At 42.3% G+C, this 21818-nt stretch overlaps 2 protein-coding genes across 2 annotated transcripts; one reads left to right on the top strand and one right to left on the bottom strand.

Moving 5' to 3' along the window:
- Window positions 1-257: 257 nt before the first annotated feature.
- gemin2 (gem (nuclear organelle) associated protein 2) lies at window positions 258-3864 on the top strand. The gene is made up of 10 exons (XM_070920478.1): window positions 258-528; window positions 926-1010; window positions 1314-1403; window positions 1580-1639; window positions 1851-1964; window positions 2242-2286; window positions 2386-2454; window positions 2751-2861; window positions 3100-3158; window positions 3428-3864. The coding sequence occupies exons 1-10, from the start codon at window positions 407-409 to the stop codon at window positions 3465-3467; spliced, it is 795 nt and encodes a 264-aa protein (XP_070776579.1). The 5' UTR covers window positions 258-406; the 3' UTR covers window positions 3468-3864.
- Window positions 3865-4677: 813 nt separating this feature from the next.
- On the bottom strand, window positions 4678-10394 carry pnn (pinin, desmosome associated protein). Its single transcript, XM_070920563.1, has 9 exons — window positions 10271-10394; window positions 9703-9780; window positions 9234-9305; window positions 8422-8497; window positions 7878-7972; window positions 7622-7697; window positions 7057-7212; window positions 6731-6869; window positions 4678-6627 (listed from the first exon to the last, which is right to left on the bottom strand). Exons 1-9 carry the CDS (start codon window positions 10381-10383, stop codon window positions 5366-5368), a joined length of 2067 nt encoding a protein of 688 aa, XP_070776664.1. The 5' UTR covers window positions 10384-10394; the 3' UTR covers window positions 4678-5365.
- Between the last annotated feature and the right edge of the window lie 11424 nt (window positions 10395-21818).

Consider the following 21818-nt stretch of genomic DNA (forward strand, 5'->3'; position numbering starts at 1 on the left):
ACATTATCTGGTCACTGGTCAAAGGTTTTTATCTTTATTTTGGAGTTTAACAGGAAAAAAATAACATTTCACTGTGAAATAAATAAACAAACATGGCGACTGATAAATGTTTTGGCAAGCTAAAATGTGAGCATTTTGTGGACTTCGCGCTTTAGCTATCTGAAAGGCTGACGACACGAGTGGCGTTCATAACCATGGCAACCAACGCCGCGCACAAAGACAACGTCATCTCTCCGCGTCCATAAGCAACATGGCTGCGTAGTTTGTGAGTCGGTCCTGCCACCTGTGAAAAAGTCATCGTTGTGGTCGCCAGAGTAATCTTTGGTTGTGCGCCGGCGCTTCATTTGCACTTGGCAACCTTTAACCTCAGACGTTTTGATAGAAATTAGCTTACAATTGATGCAAAATGAAGTCGGACGTCGAAGAGTTAATGCCGAGGCTCCTGCCCGTGGAGTTGGGAGCCAATACAGAGGACCTGGACCCGAATGGACCGCCGAGAAACCCCCGGGAATACCTCCGACAAGTCCAGTAAGTTCACCTTAAACAACTTCTTTTTCCGTTTGGACAGTGTGACCCAATTAGGGACTGCCGTGTCCTACACGCATGCTGCCACCGGAAGTATTGTAAATATGGTGGGTAGCGACATAGAGGGCTCCTAAACTAATATATCAAAGTCAGAAAGTAGAATTTTACTGTGACAGCAGTGTGATGTTGTAAGGCTGGCCAGAGTTACAATAAATACAGTTTTATGCTTCCATTTCCACACTTTGCTCAACTGCACTCCACTCACAAAAAATTACCATGACTGTCAAATTGTACTTAGTTTTTTTTTAAATTTTTTTTTAATGTTTGGCTTTTTGTGAATAGCGTGCGTCAGTTGAGTCTGTGAGTCATCTGCTTGAATGCTGAGTTTCCTTCTCCTCAGGCTGGAGGCGTCACTATGTCCAGAGGTGGTGGTCGCTCAGATTGACCCCAAGAAACTGAAGAAGAAACAAACAGTTAATGCCTCTGTGAGTGCATGTTCACTATCAAGCACTGCATTTCAAATTAACAAAAATGTTCTACAAACATACAGTGTAACTGTTTGCATCTACCTTAAGGATCCTTTTGATGTAATTTGTACTGTTAATTTTAGTAATTATATTTGAGGGTTTTTTTTTCCTCTGTGTGTATTTATTACAAAAGCACCTCTTGGGATGGATATTACAGAGGTTACAAAAGCTGTGTTATGTTGCTTTGTGGAGATAAAAATAAATATGTTAAAATGAAGGTACAAGTTGAGCTGTCTGAGAACTGTGTCTTGTGTGTTTCAGGTGGCAGGCTGCCATGCTGCTCCAGTGGGTTTCTCCCCCAGTCTCAGTTGGCAGCAGCAGCAAGTCAGTAACTTCTCCGATGTCAGACAGGTAAGGCACATCATAAAAACAACTTCCAAGTATTTCTAAAATGGTATCACATATACATTACAAATGACCAAAACCTAAAGCAAATGCCTTGTTGAACTGTGAAAAACCTGAGATTGTTCAATTTAGAGAGTGAAACAAAGCAAAGCAGCAGTGTGTGTTCTGCATTTTGCTTACAGAGCATCACAAAGAACAGGAGACACTGGAGCAGCCAGACTCTGGACGACAACGTACTGATGGTGAGTTCGTTCAATAGTTAAAAAAAAGTTTAAATCTATTAGCATCACATTGGAGGTTTCACCTCAAGGGCATCTGTTTCTGAGTTTGAGCAGAATCAAATGCTGATCACAGGAAATTTGATATAGATATACATTTAAGACAAGAGGCAAACTAAATAAGGGGTTTTGCATTTGTTATAAATATATATATTTTTTAATGGATTTCCCACAGCCGAAGCTGACAGATGAGGAGGGCTGGAAGAGATTTTGTTTAGGAGAGGCCTATCTGGGCATGTCGTCCTGCCACACAGATCCTGAACCAGAGGCAGCACTGGACTATAGCAAGGTGGTATGGTTGTGTGTTTGTGTGAAGAAAAGGATAAAGACTCATTTATTGAACTATTATTATTGTTATTGCTGTCAGTTAATGCTTTTTTTTCTAATGGTCCTGCAATATTGTCAACGTTTGACAGATTTTCAGTCTTCAAAAATGTATGAAATTGTCAGCTGTCACTTGAAAGTAAAATACTAGACTGTATTCTTAACCTGTTAACAGTGTAAAATCGAAACTGACCACAGTAATAACTGTTGCTTCTTCTGTCACTGCATGTGTCTGCACTCAGGTGGGCTTCCCTCCCTTTCTAAGCATAGTCAGCAGACTGAACCAGGTAAATGACCTCCATTCCTCCACGTGTAGCTCACACTGTAGTCCAATTCAAAAGTCTGATCATAATGTATTGTTGTCTCCCCCCTCTCTGTGTCTACAGTCCACAGTGCTGATGGTGTTGGAAATTCTAATTAGTTGGTTTGAAGAACACGAGTTTGTTTCACAGTTGGTGAGTTCAGTTTATTAAGTCACTCCATATTTTGCAATTGGTTGCCAACTCCTCACAAGTCCAGTGCTGCAAACGCATTGCAGTGTTATGTTGTTGGTGGAAAACTATGCCAATTGTTTTCAATAGAATGGCTGTAAGTGTTTTCAAAGGAGTTTGCACACAGAACATGACAGAAATCAACATTTATTATGCCCTCTAATGTTGCATTGGAGTCAAACAGGATGTTGTCGAGCAAAATGTTCATTTTCTGACTTTCCACGTTTGAAATATGAAAAGTGACTGTGTGTTTGTTATAGGGTTCCTGGTTGTATGCTTTGCTGGCCTGCCTGGAGAAGCCCCTGCTGCCTGAAGCCCACTCCTCCATCAGACAGCTGGCCAGGAGATGTGCGCAGCTCCGCAGCACACTGGTAGGATCCAGTTTGTACTACTGTCCTCGAGCCTGTTACTGTGTTACTCTGCCACTGCTGTCCTCTGTGTGGTACCACCAATGTTTTTCTTTACTCTTAGATGGGTAGTGGAAATCTATAAGTTGCTATTGCATATATGTAATTGTGTCTATCTTTGGTGCTAAAACATCACTGCGTGTTGATTCGTGTGTATTCGAGCTGGCAATATCTGCATGTCTGTCCTGCTTTTATTCCACAGGAGAGTCAGGAGGACGAGAACCTGCCTGCCCTCAACCTGCTCATCTGTCTTGTTGCCAGGTATTAACCACCGAGTTGTAGTTTATATTGTTCAGGTGCCATAACATTTCATATATCAGGGCTGTCTTATTAAATCCAACTCGAAGAGAGTAAGAGCTTTCGAGAGTTTGTTGTCCTGGATACCAATATCTAATTTGTTTAGAGAGGTTATGCCAACATATTACTATTTTAAATATATATAGAACTTATGTCTGCCATGTCAGGTTTTACTTGTGTGCTGAACACTGTATGCATGCAATTATACTCATTTCCTTTTGTCTTTCCTGCAGATACTTTGAGCAGAATGACCTGGCAGACCAGCCGGAGTGAACACAGGGTTTAACTGAAGTGACCGATCAACAAGAGTCGTCAGCCCTCTGACCGATGCAGCATTCAGACAGCAGGCTCTACAGCAACAAGAAACTTAGGGCAATTGAAGATGGAGACTCTTTGCCAACCAAGTAAAATCAGTGGAGAGAGCTAAACATTTTCATGGATGCAACAGTGCATACAAACATGATGGGGGGGGTTATGGGGGTTCTGCACCCACAATGAAAGTTGAGGACAGAACCAAAGGGACTGGGTCATGATCTCACCTGTAATGTGAATGGACCTCTGCTGATTCAATAGGACAGAAGCAAAGGCAGTATGCGTGAAGTGAACTTTTCTTTGTGAATTTAGTCCTGAGGTTTATGTGTCTATTAAACTGTGATGATTTCTAGGATAACTACTTGTGAGGACATTGTTGTTGGTCATGAAGTGTTTAAGCCCCTACGAGTATCTCACGTAGTTGCCAACATTAACATTTTGGCCTTTTAGCTAAGAAAGTGGCAAAGCTCTAGGTCCAACACTTCAGAGTGAAATATCTGCACAGACAGTAGTTCTGCACGTATCACCAACGATGGAATTCAATAGCCATCAATGATCCAGAGGATGAACCAACCAGCTCAGTTTCCATGTGTGTCAGGGTAATGACCCACCAAACATAGCAAGGCTGCCAAGGAGCCAGCCACTCCTCATGGTCAGCTGCTTGTGGGCCAAATGCAGTTTACGGATTGCCTCCACTGGTGTTGAACAAAGTTTATTGCGATAAATATTAGTTTGATGAAGTGATTTTTTTCATACATTTGTAAAATGAGAAACTGTAGAGTAAAAATTGAATATTGCTCTGTCCTAAGCATTTTGAACGCCTTGGTCTTGCAGACTTTAAAAGGATGCAGCATATATATTAGAGCTGAAATGATTAATTGATCGACAGAATTATCTTGATTGTCAATTGTTAAGCAGAAACAATACATTCCAGGTTTTCAAATTGCTGTTCTGTTTTCAAGCATTGTAAATTAAATAGGGATTTTGGTCTGTTGGTTAGACAAAAGACCTTCTAAGATGTCATCTTAGACTCAGAACCTGTGACAGGAATTTCAGTATTTTGGCATTTTACAGTCCAAACAATTATTGGAATATAGTCATCCGATTCCTTGATAATGAAAATGATCAGTAGCTGCCCTAATGATAATGCAAAACACCACACACACACACATTTTCACTATTACCTCACCTTTAATTTGAAGCAGATTATCAGTCGGTACAAAAAGAAAAAATGGAGAAAACATTTTCAAAAACCAGTATTTGAGAAAAATCACATGTACCCACGTGATGAAGATACAAGGGCCTTGACATTGATCAAATAGTGGCAATAAATGAGGATTAACAGTGTTGTCACATCGACTTGAAAACACAACTACTGTACGTTAACGGTTACCATAACCACCATTACCCAGGCAATGGCATTATGATTAGGATGAAAAACTGCAAACATTCAACAACAGTTCCACAGATCTTTTTAAAAGTCAAACCAAAGACAAATCATTTGGATTTAAAATGACAGGACTACAATGAAGTTTCGAATAGTTTCACCTGTCTGAAACCTGTTTAGTCAGAGCTCCAATTAGAGACAGTATATGGGAGTCCAGTTTACATTTCTTTTGCCAAGTAAAGAGACATTGGAGGAACAACACACATCCACTGTTTTTCAGTCTTGACACTGATTAAAAAAAATCCCGACACTGTGTAAAAGGCCTCCCATGTTAAAACTTTGCTCAGCCTTCATGTGAAAAATGTGACATTTTCAGGGGAAATTAGTTTAAAAACCCGTCATCTCATGTGTCATTCAGTAAAGAGTTTACTTTCCCTCAGCGTTACCATACAGAGGCTGAATGAGAGCCAGATTAGCGTCTCTTGTCCTTCCTGTCTCTATCTTTATGCTCCCTATCGCTCCGGGACGACCTGCCCCTCCCTTCCTCGCTCCTCCTCTTCCTCCTCTCCTTGGATCCCTTAGAGTCCCTCCCTCCTCCGCTACTCTCTCCTCTTTTGCGGTGACTTCTCTCTTCGCCCTTCTTCCTGCCTCTATCTGACGGCCTCCTCTTGCGCTTACCGCCGTCTCGGCTGCGACTCCGGCTGCTGCTGTTGGACGATGAGGACGAAGACGATGATGAGGACGAAGAAGAGCGGCTGGATCCGGAGGAAGAGGAGGAGCTTCCGCTGGAGGAGGAGCCGGAGGAGGAAGAGGATGAGCTGTTACTATGATTGCGGCCCTTCCTTGGCTCCTTCTCCTTCTTCCTCCCTTTCCTACCGTCCTCTTCCTCCTTAGAGGGCACAGGGGTAGTGCTGGGGGCCTCCTGGGAATCAGGCAGTTTTTGGGGTGCTTCATCCCCTGGTTTCCCTTCCACAGCCTGGTTCTCGACTGTTAAGTCCTGGACCTCGAGGCCAGGGATGACGAAATCCTGCCCAGGCACTGTGGAGGCTGTTTGAGGCCCAGGGATCCTCTCCAACTCCAGGCCCCCAGAGGACTTAACGGGTGCTTCCCCTGCGGTGTGGCTGAGCTGGGGCTGGTGACTGGTGTTTGGTGCTTCTTGGCTGGTTACGATGGGTTCGGAGGACTGGATGTCCTGGGTCTTTTCATTTTGCAGGTCTGTGGGCTCCTGTTTGCTGTCTGTTTCTCCCTCCTCTCCCTTACTCCTGTCCTCCTGCTCTGGCCCACCCTCCACCTCCACCTCCATCTCCTCTGACCCAGGACTCGCCTGCTTCTCTCCCTTCTGCCCCTTGTCCTCCTTTTCTTTAATCCCCTCCTCTCCTTCCTTCTTCTCCTCACTCAACTCCATCCCCTCCTCCTCTTCCTCCACCTTCTTCAACACTTCCTTCTCCCCTTCCCCCCTCTCCTCCCCCTCATCCTTCTCTGTCACCTTTCTATTTCTATCCCCCTCCTTTTTCCTGTCCTCCTCCTCCTCTTCCTCCTCCTCTTCCTCCATCTCTGCATCCCCCTTGTTACCTGTCACCTTGACTACCTGACCTGCTGGCTTACCCTCCGCCGAGTGGTCCATCCCTGTTGCTGCCGCGTTGCCATCCTGGTCACGATTTGGCTGTCGCCGGGGGCGGGACTCCATCTTGCTGAGGTGTTCGGCAAAAGCCTCGCACCTCTCCTCAAACACAGCTGTGCAGAAGACAAAACGAAAGATCCACAGAGGTTACAGAGTGATTGACACACAAACCTGTTTTATTCATGTTTTAAAGCATGGGCAAGAAACCCTACTGACCATTGAGTTTCTTGGTGGAGTCATCGAGGAGTTTCTGCGTGGCGGAGCACATTTTTCCAGGCAGGTAGAAGATATGAGGCTTGGTCTTGGTACGAATGTATTTCACCAGACGATTATTGTGGCTGGTCCACTCCTCTTGCTGTTAATAGAGGAAAGAGAAACTTAAATACAATTCTGGCAAAGTACAAGCTCCCAGTCTCCATGTATGCACCTAAACCATTTATCCCTAAATGCAAACAATCAAAGCCACTAATAAACAAGCTGAAACCTGTCCAACCTTGTTTCTACTGGCCCCAAAAAAAGTGTGTTAAGAAGTATTTTCTTACCAGCTGAGCTAATTCTACTTTCTGTTCCAGCAGTCTCAGCTCAGTCTGCTTGGCTCTCCTCTCTTCAAACAACTCCCTCTTTTCACTCTCCACCTTCTTTTTCTCAGCCTCAGCCTGAACCTCGAGCTTCTGCTCAATCTCTGTACGTCGCTTTTGCTGCGGGGGCGAAAGCAGAAGATGGACAGAGACGAGAGAGTTAAAGAGGAAGATAAACACAGTTGTAGCGCACAAGCATCAAGTTAGTACCCAACTTTTTCTGGACTGGATGGAAACCACAAATGTCGTCAACATACAAATATAAGATGATCAAGTGCTATAAAAGACAGATAATACAATAAAAACAAAAGGCATTTTTGTAGCTCAGGGATTTCCACTGTGGTCCTGCTTACATCTACTACTTTTCAATTCTATAGTCAGAGCACATATATTAACCACCCCCCCAAAAAATTATCAGTCTGGTTTCAGCTAAAAGCCGCCATCTAATTCAGTAACGTGGTGCTTTGTCTGCCCATTTTAATGGCAGTCAGCTCAGCAGTTCGTTGACATATTGGACAGATTTTCTCACCTTCTCTGTTGAGACATTTGACTCCTGTTTGAATTTTTGCAGGGTCCCCATCAGCAGGCCAAACATACGCCGATTCCTGACAAGAAAACAAACCCACCATCACACACACAACGATTTTAAGCTGTACAATAATTACTATGGACGCTTAGCTTCAGATTTTTTTTTTGGCCATTCCTTATTTTCTGTTTGCTAGTACAATATCTTTGACTATAAGAATCATGACAGTCATTAGCTTTGATTGTGAGGACAGCCCTACCTCTGTTTGCCCCTCTCATCCATGGTTTGATCTTGAATGAGGTCTCTGCGTGTTCTCTCCTTGGAGGTAGCTACTACAGACGACTGCAACGCCGGCTGAGGGAAGGAGAAAACTTCTTTCAAAACACTGAATGTCTCAGCTTCTAATAATTGACATTTAAACGTGGCAGTCAATTATGATCATCTATTTCTGACAGAATACCTATTTTGAAACTGATAACCCAGGATGCATGTTGATGCCAAATAGAAATAAGTCTACTTGTAAAATACATATGACTGAAACATGAAACAATGGGAAGCATAATACTTAAAATATGCTAAATACTTGCAAGATACTGCAACAATGCAGCATGAGGTGCTCCGATATAAGAAATGAATGGACAAAGTAGACAAGTGACATGTCCAGACAATCGGATGTATTTTCCGTGGCCAGCCAATGTTTTAACTATCCAATCCAAAACAAAGTAAACTGATAAACTGTTTCCCAACAGGCTGCACGTATGAACAGCGCGACCAATACTTTTCAGGGGCGGTAAACTCTTTACCTTTTTGACATCGTCATCATCCTCGGCGTCGCTGTCGTGACGCACGTCTCTCCGGGCCCTCTGGTCCCCTGCCAGCCTGCAGGCGCAGACACAAGACATTCATAAATGACAGACACTTAATCCATGCAAACATAGCAGCTGCTGCTCTCATAGCTGTCAAGGCAGATGTGCTAACTGAGGCCTCACATCTGTCAGAAATCAAAGAACGAAAGTGTGTCAATCATTCACACCCCCGATGTGATCTCAACATGCACACACAAACAAAAAAAAGGTGCAGAAATAACTGAAAGACAGCAACAAAACATGGAATGAATGAGGTATGAATGTCATCAAGCAGCAAGTGGTATATGCAATATCTACATCTCTCAATGTGCAATACAGTAACATTCCTTTAACTTTTTTTTGTTCTGTGAATTTGTAAATGACTGTTCTTGTTGTTCTTTTTAATAACTGTCTTTGTTGTTTTTATTCATTATATCTTGATTTTTCTTACTTATGGCTCTTGCTGTGTATGCTGCTATAACAATGCATATTTCCCTGCTGAGGGATGAATAAAGGATTATTTCATCTCATCTAATATCAGCATTAGACTCAATGATTAACACTGGTTACATTTAGTTGATCATTGAGTGGACGTCTATCACTAATCTACTTTATCTTCCTTAAAGCGAAACAGTCATGATTCTACACTGAAGATAAACCAAAGCTTCAACACAGAGAATTTGAATAGCTTTTCCATCATGAAAATGTGTGCAGAGTTAGAATGGCTGTTAGATACACATGCATTTAAAAAAAACAATCTCAAAACTCACCTCAGCAGGGCTCCTTCGATGTCCCTCTGCTTGGCAGGAGGGCCGCCGCTTCCAATGTCAGAGAGACTACGCCTGAGACAAAACAGAGACAGTGATTATACAGAGGTGATGATTCAAGTTCATGGTCACTTTAGAAGTTGCAGTTGAATTGTATGGTGTTATTTAAGTGGTGGTCTACCCTTATTCATAAACTGGGAATGAATGAATATAAATCAGACAAACAGCAACAGAAAAGACCATAATTCAAAAGTTTTTTAATTTCATAGCCTCTTCCCACCAACTTCACCTCTGCTATGTGGTAATAATCATATGAAGCACTTCTACAAATTAATAGTTTTATCAATAAAACTTTCGAATTACATTTTGCACGGCTAGCATGCCGTTTGTGAGCACATTTTGAGTCCGTCACTATGTAAATGAACATAAATTTAGTCGCATATACTGTTAGCCATCTAGTCCACAGCCTCACCTGAGCAGGTTGATTCCTCTTCCTCTACCTCCACCGGGGCCTGCCATGGGGCCGCCGAGCCGACGGATCTGACCCGGTCTGTAAACACAGCAAGAAACAAGGTCTAAACAAAACCAAAACCAGTCGCTCTTCTTGCTGACTTAAGCTCTGAAAGAACAAGTTCCAAATAGAAAACTGAAACTGATATCGCTACGTTGTTGGAAGCAGAGCCATTTAATACTATTAAACAAGTAAAATTGCGGTGACACTCGGACGACGCCTACAGGGCCTAGCAATCGTTGGCCTAAGTTAACGTAACTAGGTATCATATTTCACTCCAAGGATAAAAGTAGTTATTCATTCTGGGTTAATATAGTGCTTTTGTGAACCTAATTCACCAGTTTGGACATACGTATGACGAGCATGTGTATGTTCAGCTAACACAAGACAATGTAAGTAGCTGGTAATGTTTGCTAACTAGCTAACCGACTCATGCTAGCACACGTCGCTAGTCGATTTAATGTTAGCAAGTTGGTTAGCTTATCGCTAGAAATACGCCAAAAGCTAAATAATCATTCGGGCTGTTTACCTTGATTCATTAGGATCACGCCCCGTTAATTTACGAATATTATCGTCCACATTTTTCAAGCTTTCCTTGGCTTTTTCGAGCTGGTCTTGCAAGCTCCGCACTACCACCGCCATCTTGCTTCCCGTTAGCGCGAGTCACGTGTTTTTCTTCTTCTTCTACCTTCCTTTGCGCGCTTTTTCTCTTCTTCGTGTTTATCGGCAGCTGACATGCGACGTTATGGTGCATTACCGCCATCTGCTGAACAGGGTATATCCTAAACCCGATAGCTAAGGCATGCTCTAGTGCCACAGTTTAGGCGACGCATTACAATCAAAATGTCCCTAAATGTTTTCGTCTGTGCGCCTTAACATTACAATATTACATAGTAATAAGTAATAATAAGTAAGTAATAATAATTTTTCTTAAAAAAAAAGTGAACAAGACTGTTGTAAGCTATGTGCTATTCCACCCAAAGGCACAAGTACTGTACTGCATTAATATGGTTTAATCTTTACACTCACATAAAAACAGAGGCCTGTTTGTTTCACAGTATTTCCGGAAAAACGTCTAAAGGGAAACAAAGCATCTAACATCTAATATCATAAAAGCACTGAAAAAATGCTTTGATGCAAAATAGTAAATATAGCAGACATTTAATTATGATCCCCAACCTACCTGTCAACTCACAACTTATGACTTGATGGTGTTACCTATAGACAAACACACCAACAACTTGCATGCAGTATGAGCTTTGTCATGCAGCATTAGCAGATTAAGAATAGATTCTTAACATCATTAACATCAAGAAACATCTGACTGATAATTGGCAATTGCAAAAAACAATAAAAATGGTTGTGTATACATGTCCCTACTAGACAGTCAAAAGACATGTTTATTTTAATTGTGTGACTCTACATATTGTGATTTTTTTTCCAAGGAGAATACATATTTGTATTGAACTTAGATCTGGAAACGTACCACTTTCAGAGATTTGGAAAGTACGTGTGTGTGTTTAGCTTGTATTTACAGCAGAAGAGAACAAGATTTTTTTTAGTTTCATTTCAGTCACAGCATCCAGTACACAGTATACTTTCTTCTCTTGGCAGCCCGGTTCTGTATGCCTGACTGTCTCTTTTGATCTGTATCACAAACCGCAGTGAGCTCTGAATTGTGAGTCTAAGATTGAAAATAAAACACCTTTGAGTCCTGCTCCTGCAGCTCTTGCATATCAAAGAGGGAACCAACCATCAAACCGCAGTCGATTTCCTGGTTCATATCTGCTGGATTTCTTCTGTTTCACTGGTGATTCATCATCGACATTCTGCTACATTATCTGCTACATACAGTTGCAATCAAAACTATTCAACCCTGCTGAGTAAGGGTTTGCACATTAAAGGTTTTCTGAAGGTCTAGACTTTTCATAAATAACACAAGACGGAGTTGCAACAATATAAAGATAATAAATGATAATATATGAATAACTTCTCCTCTTCCAGTGTGTGACACAGTCTTTGCCATTAATCAACATTCTGTGTTGTTTGTTTATCGCCTCCACAGTAACTGTGGGACACACAAACATCTGTTATTGTTTCAGCTTAATTGCATAACACCAACGTGATAATCTTATAGTCTCATTATCCAGGCGTGAACACACTCACGTGTCTGAGCTCTGAACACAGCAGGAAAACAAACCAGCAAAAATGAGCAGTGAGCATTGTCCTCTGCTGTGTCAGCATGTCTGCGCGTGTGTTTGGGCGCAAACACAAAATGTGAAACATCCACAGCATAACTGTGCATGTCCATAAAATCCAACTGTTTCTACACGCGTAGGTGACTTGTATAATAGCCGCTGAGTTAGCAGCATCTTCATGTCTCACAGTGCCAGCAAGCAAAGTCTGGTTAAAATTTGGTGACTCATCAGACGACCTTGTAATTGTCCAGATCATGCAGGTGTTGGCTGGTTATGAAACAGTTATGGGTAATTATAGCAACCATAAAAAATGCTTTTCTTCATATTAAGCGAAGCGACAACAGTTGCACCCTTGTTCCAGTTTTGAGGTGTGGCTTTTGGCTGCATCATCTTTAATCTTATCTATGGCGTCCATGTTTTTTTCCCCCCCTCAGTTTTACAAGCATGAAACATGAAACATAACTCCATGGGGTGGGTAGGTGCTGTAGTTTGCTGTTTTCTCTCAGTATTTTCTACTATACGTCTTATTTTATTTGTATTATATCTCATGTTTCTATTGATTAGAAAAGTGTGAGCAGAGGGGAGACCATCATTCCTCCTGGTTTGTTACAGTCTTGTCTGCTTTGGCTCAGTCTTTCAGTATCTGTTTCTCCTCAATTCACCTCCTCTCTCTCTGCTCATCACTCACCAACACTTTTCCCATTGTGTTTGCGTTGCCACGGTGACAGTGGTTGGATCTCATTTGCAAGTGTTTCATGTGGCCTCCTCCCCTCAAGGGAAGGCCCTGCAGAGCAGAGACGTGTTACCAGGCCCGTTGAGAGGAGCTCATATATCAGCGTTCCCTCCTCATCGAAGTAAGTAAGCACAACGCTGACACAAAATGTGATAAAATAAGTGCTACATCTACAGCTTTATTAATTGCTGACAAGGAGGAAACCAGTGGGATTTTAATTTAGAGCTTTGTGCCGTGGTGTTGACACAGTTAAGCCAATAAATGGGAGGACTCAGGGTCTACTTCCTGTTCCCTGTTTGAAAGCTCAGCTGTCAGGTAGTGAGGTGACCGAGCTGACACTTAGTAGCGTAACATTAAACAAAGAGGAAACACAGAAAGGTGTACACACACACACACACACACAATGCCGGCTGAGTTAACTAGAAACTGTTTTCTTGACAACGTCAAGCAAGTAAAAATTGTTACCATTAGACACCTCTCATAAGATTTATTCAAGGGTGTTGGTCCTTTTCAGTTTGGCTGGTTAATTACAGCTCTTTGAACAAAAGGACAAATACATCTATCTTGGCCTGAGAACCAGAAAGTTACAACTGAAGGCCTCCGCCCCAAACAGTTCCTTTTGTCAGCTAGTACAGTGGTTCCCAGCCCGCTGGAGTAGTTGAGACTGACGGGGCTAGTACAACCTGTCCTGTTTCACCTCCACCTGTGAGCTTGTTTTTATGCATTAGCTTTAAATGCAGCTGTAGATGAATTTATACATTTGCCTTTTGAAATACATAAAAATAAAGTTTGTTGCATTACGACTGATCAGCAGTCCTGACTGGAGAGGTGGTCTCGCTGTAGATGACTTGTATTCCGCTGTGGTTCAACATTTCATTAGAGGGAATTCAGCTGTAGGAACTCTTACCTCTGACCTTCTTGTGATCAATGCTTAACAACATAGTGATCTTTTAAACCTCAGGAATGCTGCTGAAGCTGAGAACAGGAAGTAAAGAAACAATAAAACAGTGGAAGCAAACTACTTTTTTAATGCTTTTATTCACTGACTAAAAGAAGAGAAGCATTCATTCAACATTAATTCAAATCAACACTTTCGGCAGGTTGACCCCCCCTTAAGTGTACGCCATCTGTCAGTTAAGAGGTTTCACATGGAGGTTTGAAAACGTATCCTCCCTTTTCTCCGCGACAGAACCATGGATCAACACTGTTCTATGATAAAACCTGTCCTCTCAGCTGGAGAGGACTCTTTCCGTGCAGACTAAACCAAAACACAGCTGGAGAGGATTCAAATCAGGAGTTTCATATCATTTCAGTCTTAAATTAATTAGTTTCACAGACATAGATTAAGCAGAGTCCTCAACTAAAAAGCTCTCATATATGGACAATAGTGGGACGTTTTAGAGGTGGAACTTCTCTATGCTGGTTAAGACAAGTCTCAATCCATGCCGTTGATAAACCAGCTCGCAAAAATGCTTCAACAGATGTATTTGAAGCCACACAGCTATGTTTGACTGCGTACAGATCAGATTTTAAAGTCAAGAAACAAATGAAATATATTTTAAAATGATGCTCCATGCTATTTGAAATCTGGTCCAGCTGTGTTTTGGGTTGCGTCTGGTTCCCTGCTTACAGGAAGAAGGTAAAACCCACTGCTATGTGCTCACTTTAACAGACACAATCACACAGGAACATAACGCTCTGAATATTCAACATTGAGGATGGTAAAACCATTTTCGCAAAACACACACACACACACACACAACGACATAGCTTCTGATTTACAAAGTCTGTGTGATTTTATAATATACTTCATGTTCAGAAATTGAACCCGGACATGTGTTGCATAAGAGTATACCACGGTAATGCATTGTTGATACCTATACAAATATGCACTGTGTGAGTTTATATATCTATTTCTATAGTTTATATTTCTTCCTCAATGGTTTTCTAAAGACGCAGCCGGGCGCTGTCAGCACTGCTTGTGCCCCTTTGTGGCCACTAGTAAGACTGCTGTTATTGCAAACTGTCCTGATTTTAAACAAATGCACAACATTCGTACCACGATAAAACTAGGGGCCGTCTAGCCAGTCTCACAGAGACCAAGAGTGAGCCCGCCGTCACCGCTGCTGTCGCTGGGCTGGCTGACCAGAATCACAAAGATCTTAAAACTAAAATGATAAGATTTCAGAAATCATCATAAGGCCAAGTATTGTCATTGCAAGATCTTATTAGTTTACGTCTTCATTTCTACTGTGTGACAGTGAGAAAAAGTAAAACAAAATATATAAACTGAAAAAAAACAACAAAAAAAGACGGGTGTGGATTATATGCATTCCTCTTGCATAGTTGTGAGGCTGGACTGGGCAGCAGGCCTGCCTGCCTGGCTAATTAGGAGGTTTGGCTCTCCAGACTTGACAAGAAAGACTTTGTTTAGCAGCCAGAAACATCAGAGCCACAGTAGCTGACATCTAAATGAAGATAGTTGGCCGACACTGAGCATGAATATCTATCAGTTCTTCGACGTAGCCAGGCGCTACACCAACCTTGAGGGTATGCACCCGAACTACTGACAGAGTTTGGCCAGGTTATGCTATCAGTGCCATTTTGTTGCTTCTTCTCTATAAATACAGTGTGGCGAGCATAAGATAATACCCTTAATATCACCGTTATGCCGAGGTAATCACCATAAGCTGGCTGGAAAACATGTTTTAATGTCAGCTAAGGCTGAAATTGAAAACTGGAGAATCCAAACTTCCTCTAAGGCTCTCAGTGTGGCTAACTGCTAATGGCCTTGCTATGTGTGAACCTCAAGCTTTATACACATTTGTCTGTATCTGTTACACAGGACTGATTGTATACCAGTGCAATGCACATCCAGTGTTTTTCTCCAAGTAATAGAAACATATATCAGGATTCTTCACATTCCTGCATGAGTCCAGCCCTGTGTGAGCCCATTCAAAGCCCTGCATGTATTGGTAGTAGTCTATGGTCTTAGCATTTAGATAAAAAAATAAAACACAACAGGAAGTGTCTGAAATCTCACATTGTGACGAGGAAACCCTGTCTCTTAATGGTAATCCCTTCAGAAACATGTCACCTTCCCTAAACCGTCCCTCTTTTAGGGAAGGTTTTAGGCCCAAAAACATCTTACTACCTCTTTTCTACAGCTTTTTTTAAAAGTATACTTTCCAAAACATTGCAAACATCCTGAGAGTCAACATTACAAACTCTCAAGCTGGCATCGAGTCTGAGCAATGATCAAAGTGGAAATGAAACTGGTCATGTCTGATGTCGGAGCGTCTGCCTGTGGCTCTGAGCCCGTGTTTAGACTGATGCAGATCTGACACAGTCTGCTGCTTTGGTACTAAAATAACACACTTCTGTCCATGTCAATGGCATTAGCATTGGCTGTTAAATATGAGCAAAGAAGTGTCAAACCCAGCTCTCAGATGTACCCCGGGTCCCTTTATATCTACAGTTCTGCGATCGCAACAGTTTTAATAAGCTGTCAAGGCCACGGTCTCAGATGGACTACATTAGAGGCCAGCTCTGTGGATCCAATTACCCATCAGGGGCCCTGTTATCTTCCAGGATTTCTCTATGAATGCATATAAAGAGCACAGTAAAACAAACAAAACATAAACAGGTCAAAAGGGCAGACTGACCCGACTGCAACCACATCCATGTACAGTAACTGCGGGAAATGGTCTCCAGAATAACTGACACCCCATCTCCCCTCTAGAGCCTTCAAACCTGTCATTTTAATGGCTGAACTCATCAAAAACTTAAGGCTCTGCTAGCTGTGTGTCAATCACTCGTTCTGTGTATATACAGTATAGTATAGTCATACACAAACCTCTGTCTGCATATGGTGTATAAAGCCAGGCCAGCCTCCAGGGGCCCCTGTGTATCCATAGTGACTGTGTACTGTGAAATCTGTGTGTATTCATGTGTGCTAAATATACAGACTGACTTCCTCTTTTACTGTGATGTTCTTTAAACCTGGCAGATTGACTGAACGGGTGAAACCAACTCAATTCACAGAGAGAGTAGCTAGTCTTTATATTTAGCACAGTCACTGTAAGTTGCTTTCATTTGTGACTTTTTGTGTTCCGGACACAAAATGCCCCCCTAAATGGCATCAGGAGGCTGAAGCATCAAGTGAAAGCAAAGCTTGGCATCGCAGAAACACACGTTTGAGACACAGTCGACCTTTGGGAGAGCGACTCACTTTAAAAACAGCCACTTCTAAATGGTATCACACCTCAACTCTGCTCAGACCAGCTGGTAATTTGGTGTGACCCGTCAACACTAGCTGCGTCCCCGATCCCTTCCAAAAACAGACCAACCTCATTCAAAGTAAAAAAAAAAAAATATAGTATATATTTATATAGAGTCTAATTTTCACGTAGACACTTTAGCCATGTGGTAAACTGTTTGCTAGTCTGATGGCCTGAGCGACCCCCATGTGGAATGTCCTGTTCCGAGCAGATCTCTAGCAGCGAATCACTTTACAGCTCCAAAACGCCTGGGACTAAACACTTCCCATCAAATCTGACCTTGGCCACAGTTTTGCCACCCAACATATCAGATCGAGGAACACTGGCCTTTGTCCTAGCTGGGATGCTACAACAATCTGTCAGGAAGAGGCTTCTGGAAGCATCTGAGGGAGTGTTTAGTCCCTGATGTGTTCTGATATTGAACCAAACTCCTCGTCCTCTTTATTGTTTTTACATTCACTCACTCCTCACAGTGAAACAGGTGATGGGAAGAAGAGAAAGATGGAGGAATATGGTGGTGAGCAAATATTGTTGACATGGTCCGACTCCAGACCTCTCTGCTTAAGCCACTCTCATACTGCACTGGACTAGAAAGGCCTTGCTTTGCTCTATGATGTCTCAGCAGCATGCAGTGTTAGACCCTGAGTGCCATTCACAGATAGGAATTTGGCTATATTGTACAAGTTGTGCGCCAATGCAGCTTACCCTAATTAAGTAACATATGTTGGATATTAAAGTCCACCTGTGCCCTCCATAAACACACAGTCTATACAGCTAGTGTGAAATCCCACATCTCTAAACATAGGGCGCAGCCACCAACACAACAAACTTTAGCTTACAGGTCTGCTTTGGTCTCTCTTAATGGAAATCACAGAACAAGATTGTTGACATCTTTCTGGTTCCTGCACAGTATGGTCCACAGTATGACAAGAGCAGAGTCTGGACACAGAAAGACAGAGTGGTAGTGGTCAGGGGAAGGTGTGGTCTGGTTCAGGGGAAGAAACCAACAGTGGAGTGGAATGAGAGTTAAGGGAAAAAGAAAGACATGTCCGAATAGAAAGTAGGAGGCGTAGAGTAGAGAAGAACACTGGACCAGCCTCCTGCCAGTGTGTATGTACATGGGCACTTCAGATAGACTTGTGTCTGGGTTTAGTTTGTTCCACTGTGGTCTTTGGCAGCTTTAAAACACATCAAGGAAGGAGAACAGATCCAGTGACTCTGAATACTCATGAGTGAGCTAGAGGCCTGAGCTATTGTAACTTTCCCTCCGATTGTACCCTGAGAACGAACGACTTCTGTTCCTGTTTCCTGCTGCAGTACAAGTGATAAGACTACACTGCTGAACATGAGCAAGCCCCCCCCCAAATACACACACACACAAACACACATGCAGAAAACATGACGGCTGCACGGCTGACAACTTGTTCAGACACACATTCATACCATCTTATTCGCACATTTCTACTGGATACGCTTTTGAAAGCTTACATGAAAATACAGGCACGCTCCAAGAGAGATTAAAACACGCGTGTGCAGAAATATGTTCTGAAACCCTAGCTACTGTAGCTTCTAATGCTGCTTCCCTAAAGAGTGAGCTAACAGTCACAACAACACCTACAAAACAACACAGAGCTAATAACTTGGGGAGAGCAGAGGTTTGAAAAGCAGAAGCTTTCAGGCACAAGATGGCTCAATGCTTAGCAACTGATGATACACAGGGATCAGGGACAAGTCATTGTTCCACTGATAGTAGTTTTCAAAATGCTATGCCATACTCGATTGGAGTGCGAAGTCATTTGCCCATCAGCAGTGCCTTACCGGCAGAACTTTGTCTCACCTCTTCTCTCCTTGCAAAGACAACACAGAGCTCTTTCCACGCCATCTTCACTAAAAACGTTGGTGTGTTTTGGTGAAGAAACAAAAACTAACAGAAGCAATAACAAAAAGGAGACATTGTTTTTCAATGCCTCTCATGCGTCTTGTCTACATCATCTTTCCCCTTTCTCTCTGCAGTTTTGTGGCCTAAATGTTCCTAAAATATATCACAAAGTCGTCAAAACATTTTGGTGAAGGATTTGTCCTGGGGCCTCCATGGAGGAAGGACTTTTTTCATAAACGTATGGGAGTGAAATTCATGATTAGAACAGAATTTTTTATACATTTTCCAAATGGGAATATTATATAGTTAAATTAAATTTGTATTCTGCTCTAGCCAACCATAGTTTCGGGAAAACCACAGCCCTTCCTTTTATTGGGCCAAAGTGAGATCTGACTTCTAGTGGGGAGCCAATAACATGTAAGGAGCTGAGACGACAGGAAATAGAAGCACGCATGGTGGGTGAAGGTGGAGTTTGTAAAATCAGCTTTTTAAAATCAGTTGTTTGTAAAACAAAACAAAAAAAAACTATTGGCTAGGGTCAGATGACTAGTTGTAAATGACATTCTACTGTAGATTGCTGTGATTTTCCCATCCTTATCATCAGGTGATGTCTACACACAACACAAACCTATAACAGTTGAAATCTCTCACATAAACAAGCAAAGAAAAAAAAAAGGGAGATGAGAGGAAAAATTAGAGGAGGAAGATAAGATAAAAACCAACATATTTTGGTCTGAATGTGTTATGTTGGTATTGCAATCCCCTCTGAGTGTACAGCTCTACATACAGCCACAGACAGCCTTTAAAAGTAACTCTTGGTACCAAAGTGCTTTTATCCTGAGATATGGACCATGGACTAGAGAGATTATTATGGCTAAACCATCCCTTAACAGATGAGCAAACATTTGGTAACCACAGGCCCACCACTAGGACCAATTCACTCTGACCCAAGCAAAGTGCTGGTACACTGTATAACTCTGGTTCCATATCAGTCCAGGGAAAAATCACAGGTCAACCTTGTAAACTACAGACCTCGATATGGACCATCACAATCTGAAATGCCATTGCCCCGACCTCAAAAGTGCCATGGTGTGCACAAGAACAACTGAGCTGAAGCCATTTGGGAGGGTAACTTTCCAAACAGTAGTTGACAGTAGTTGACAGCATTTACTTATGAAAGTTAGGTGCTTTACAGACCAACCCAACTTTGATTTTCCTGGTAAAATCCCAACTCAGCTCAGGAATAATAAGACACCCGTGTACCACAACAGTCACAACACTGAGCGTCAAATGTAACCACACTTGGCCCAGTTATTGACTCATCATGATGAAGATATTTGGTCGGTAATGCCTGGCTTCAGCCCTGAACGTGGCATGCTTGTACTTCCACAGAGCCGGAATGACATTTATTTCATTTACTAGGGCAAAGGCACTCCCTCAGTAAATTTCAAAAGCTAGAATCAGACAATAAGCGATCAACGTCATGCCTTCACCCTAGTTAATGAATGCCGGAAGAACAAGCCAGTTGCACGGCCAGACGAGACCCACTGTGCCAGACAGAAATCATTTCACCCCAGAAAATTGACTACATTCAGTTCAGACATTAATTGGGCCCAGCAGGTCCTCTATTGACCCCACAGCCACTCTCTGTCCCCAACAACTTCTACTGGAGATATTAAACATGTGCAATGAGCAGACTGGTTTTGCCATTCTTTAGTCTTTATCAACCTTAATCTTTGAAAACAAATGTATGATTAGGTTTGCTGACCCCCCAAACAAGGCGGAGCGAGGGTTTATCAGATGGCAAGATAAACATCATTAATAACAACAATAACAACTGTATCCAGAAAACAAGGGGCTGTTTCCAAGGCAACTGTGACTCAAGAGGAAATTAAAAAAAAACCCCCAGACAATATCTCACATTAACTGATTGTTTCACACACCTTACTCGACATCACCACCACTGTCCTGGTCTTCGTGATGTTAAAAGCCTACCTGAGACTGACAGAAAAAATGTTTCGCCACAGAAATACACCACACGACCCAAAACCTTGTTGTGCTGTAGGTGCCACTTCTCGAAAAAAAGAACCCGTCTTGGCTGGCAGTGGAACCTACAATGGCCAAAGTCATGTATTCAGCAGCCGTGACTTGTTGTCGCAAATATAGCTATACAGTAAGCCTTCAATACAAAACAAAAACCTGACTGGCCAACAGAATGAGAGGATGAGAGTCAAGTTACATTCAGTGCATCCTTTTCTTTTCCCTGTTCGCAAAATGCTTTACTCCACAAATCCAAGAAATCCACTGTTGAGAAAAACTAGTTCCTTCCTACAAAACTGCTGGCATGACTGCAAAACCTGGGTTTGGTATGTGCCACCTTAGGAAGCTGTGCCTACAGAATACTGGTTTTGTTTTAGCATGGCCTCACCACGAGTTTGGAAGTAGTAAGAGATTTCTCAAAACACGGATATACATATATGGCATTATGGAATGAGAACCTAGATTTGTATAATCTCAGAGCCCTTCATATTATGATGCACACTCCTGTTCTTTTCTTTGACTTGATGACTTAACATTTCAATACAAAAAGGGCTCTGGAACCAGTGATACTAGTCAGAAAGTCTTGACCTCTAGAGGAGAGCAAAGATGCAAAGATTTACAACCAGCTCACTAAAGATCAAAACAAAACAGAGTAGGGGTGTGTTGTATTGTGACGGGCTGAATTTCATAGTTTGGCTCTGAATGTCAGTGGGAAGACGAGGCTCCCTATTTAATCGACTAGCGAGCTTTCCCCGAAAAGTCGACAAGTGAGCAGGGTGGGAAGTGCGTTGGCTGCAAGCATGTAACAATATTCTCCATAACACCACCAGTAAGGTGCTCAAAATCCTTGATAAAGCCATTTGGCTTTGAAATGCTGCTCACTTTACAATGATCGAAGTCATGGCACTGACAACAGCAGCCGCCGCCACAGTCAGCCACATTACAGT

The sequence above is a fragment of the Enoplosus armatus genome, chromosome 15, assembly GCF_043641665.1.
Source record: "Enoplosus armatus isolate fEnoArm2 chromosome 15, fEnoArm2.hap1, whole genome shotgun sequence".
Taxonomy (NCBI): domain Eukaryota; kingdom Metazoa; phylum Chordata; class Actinopteri; order Centrarchiformes; family Enoplosidae; genus Enoplosus; species Enoplosus armatus.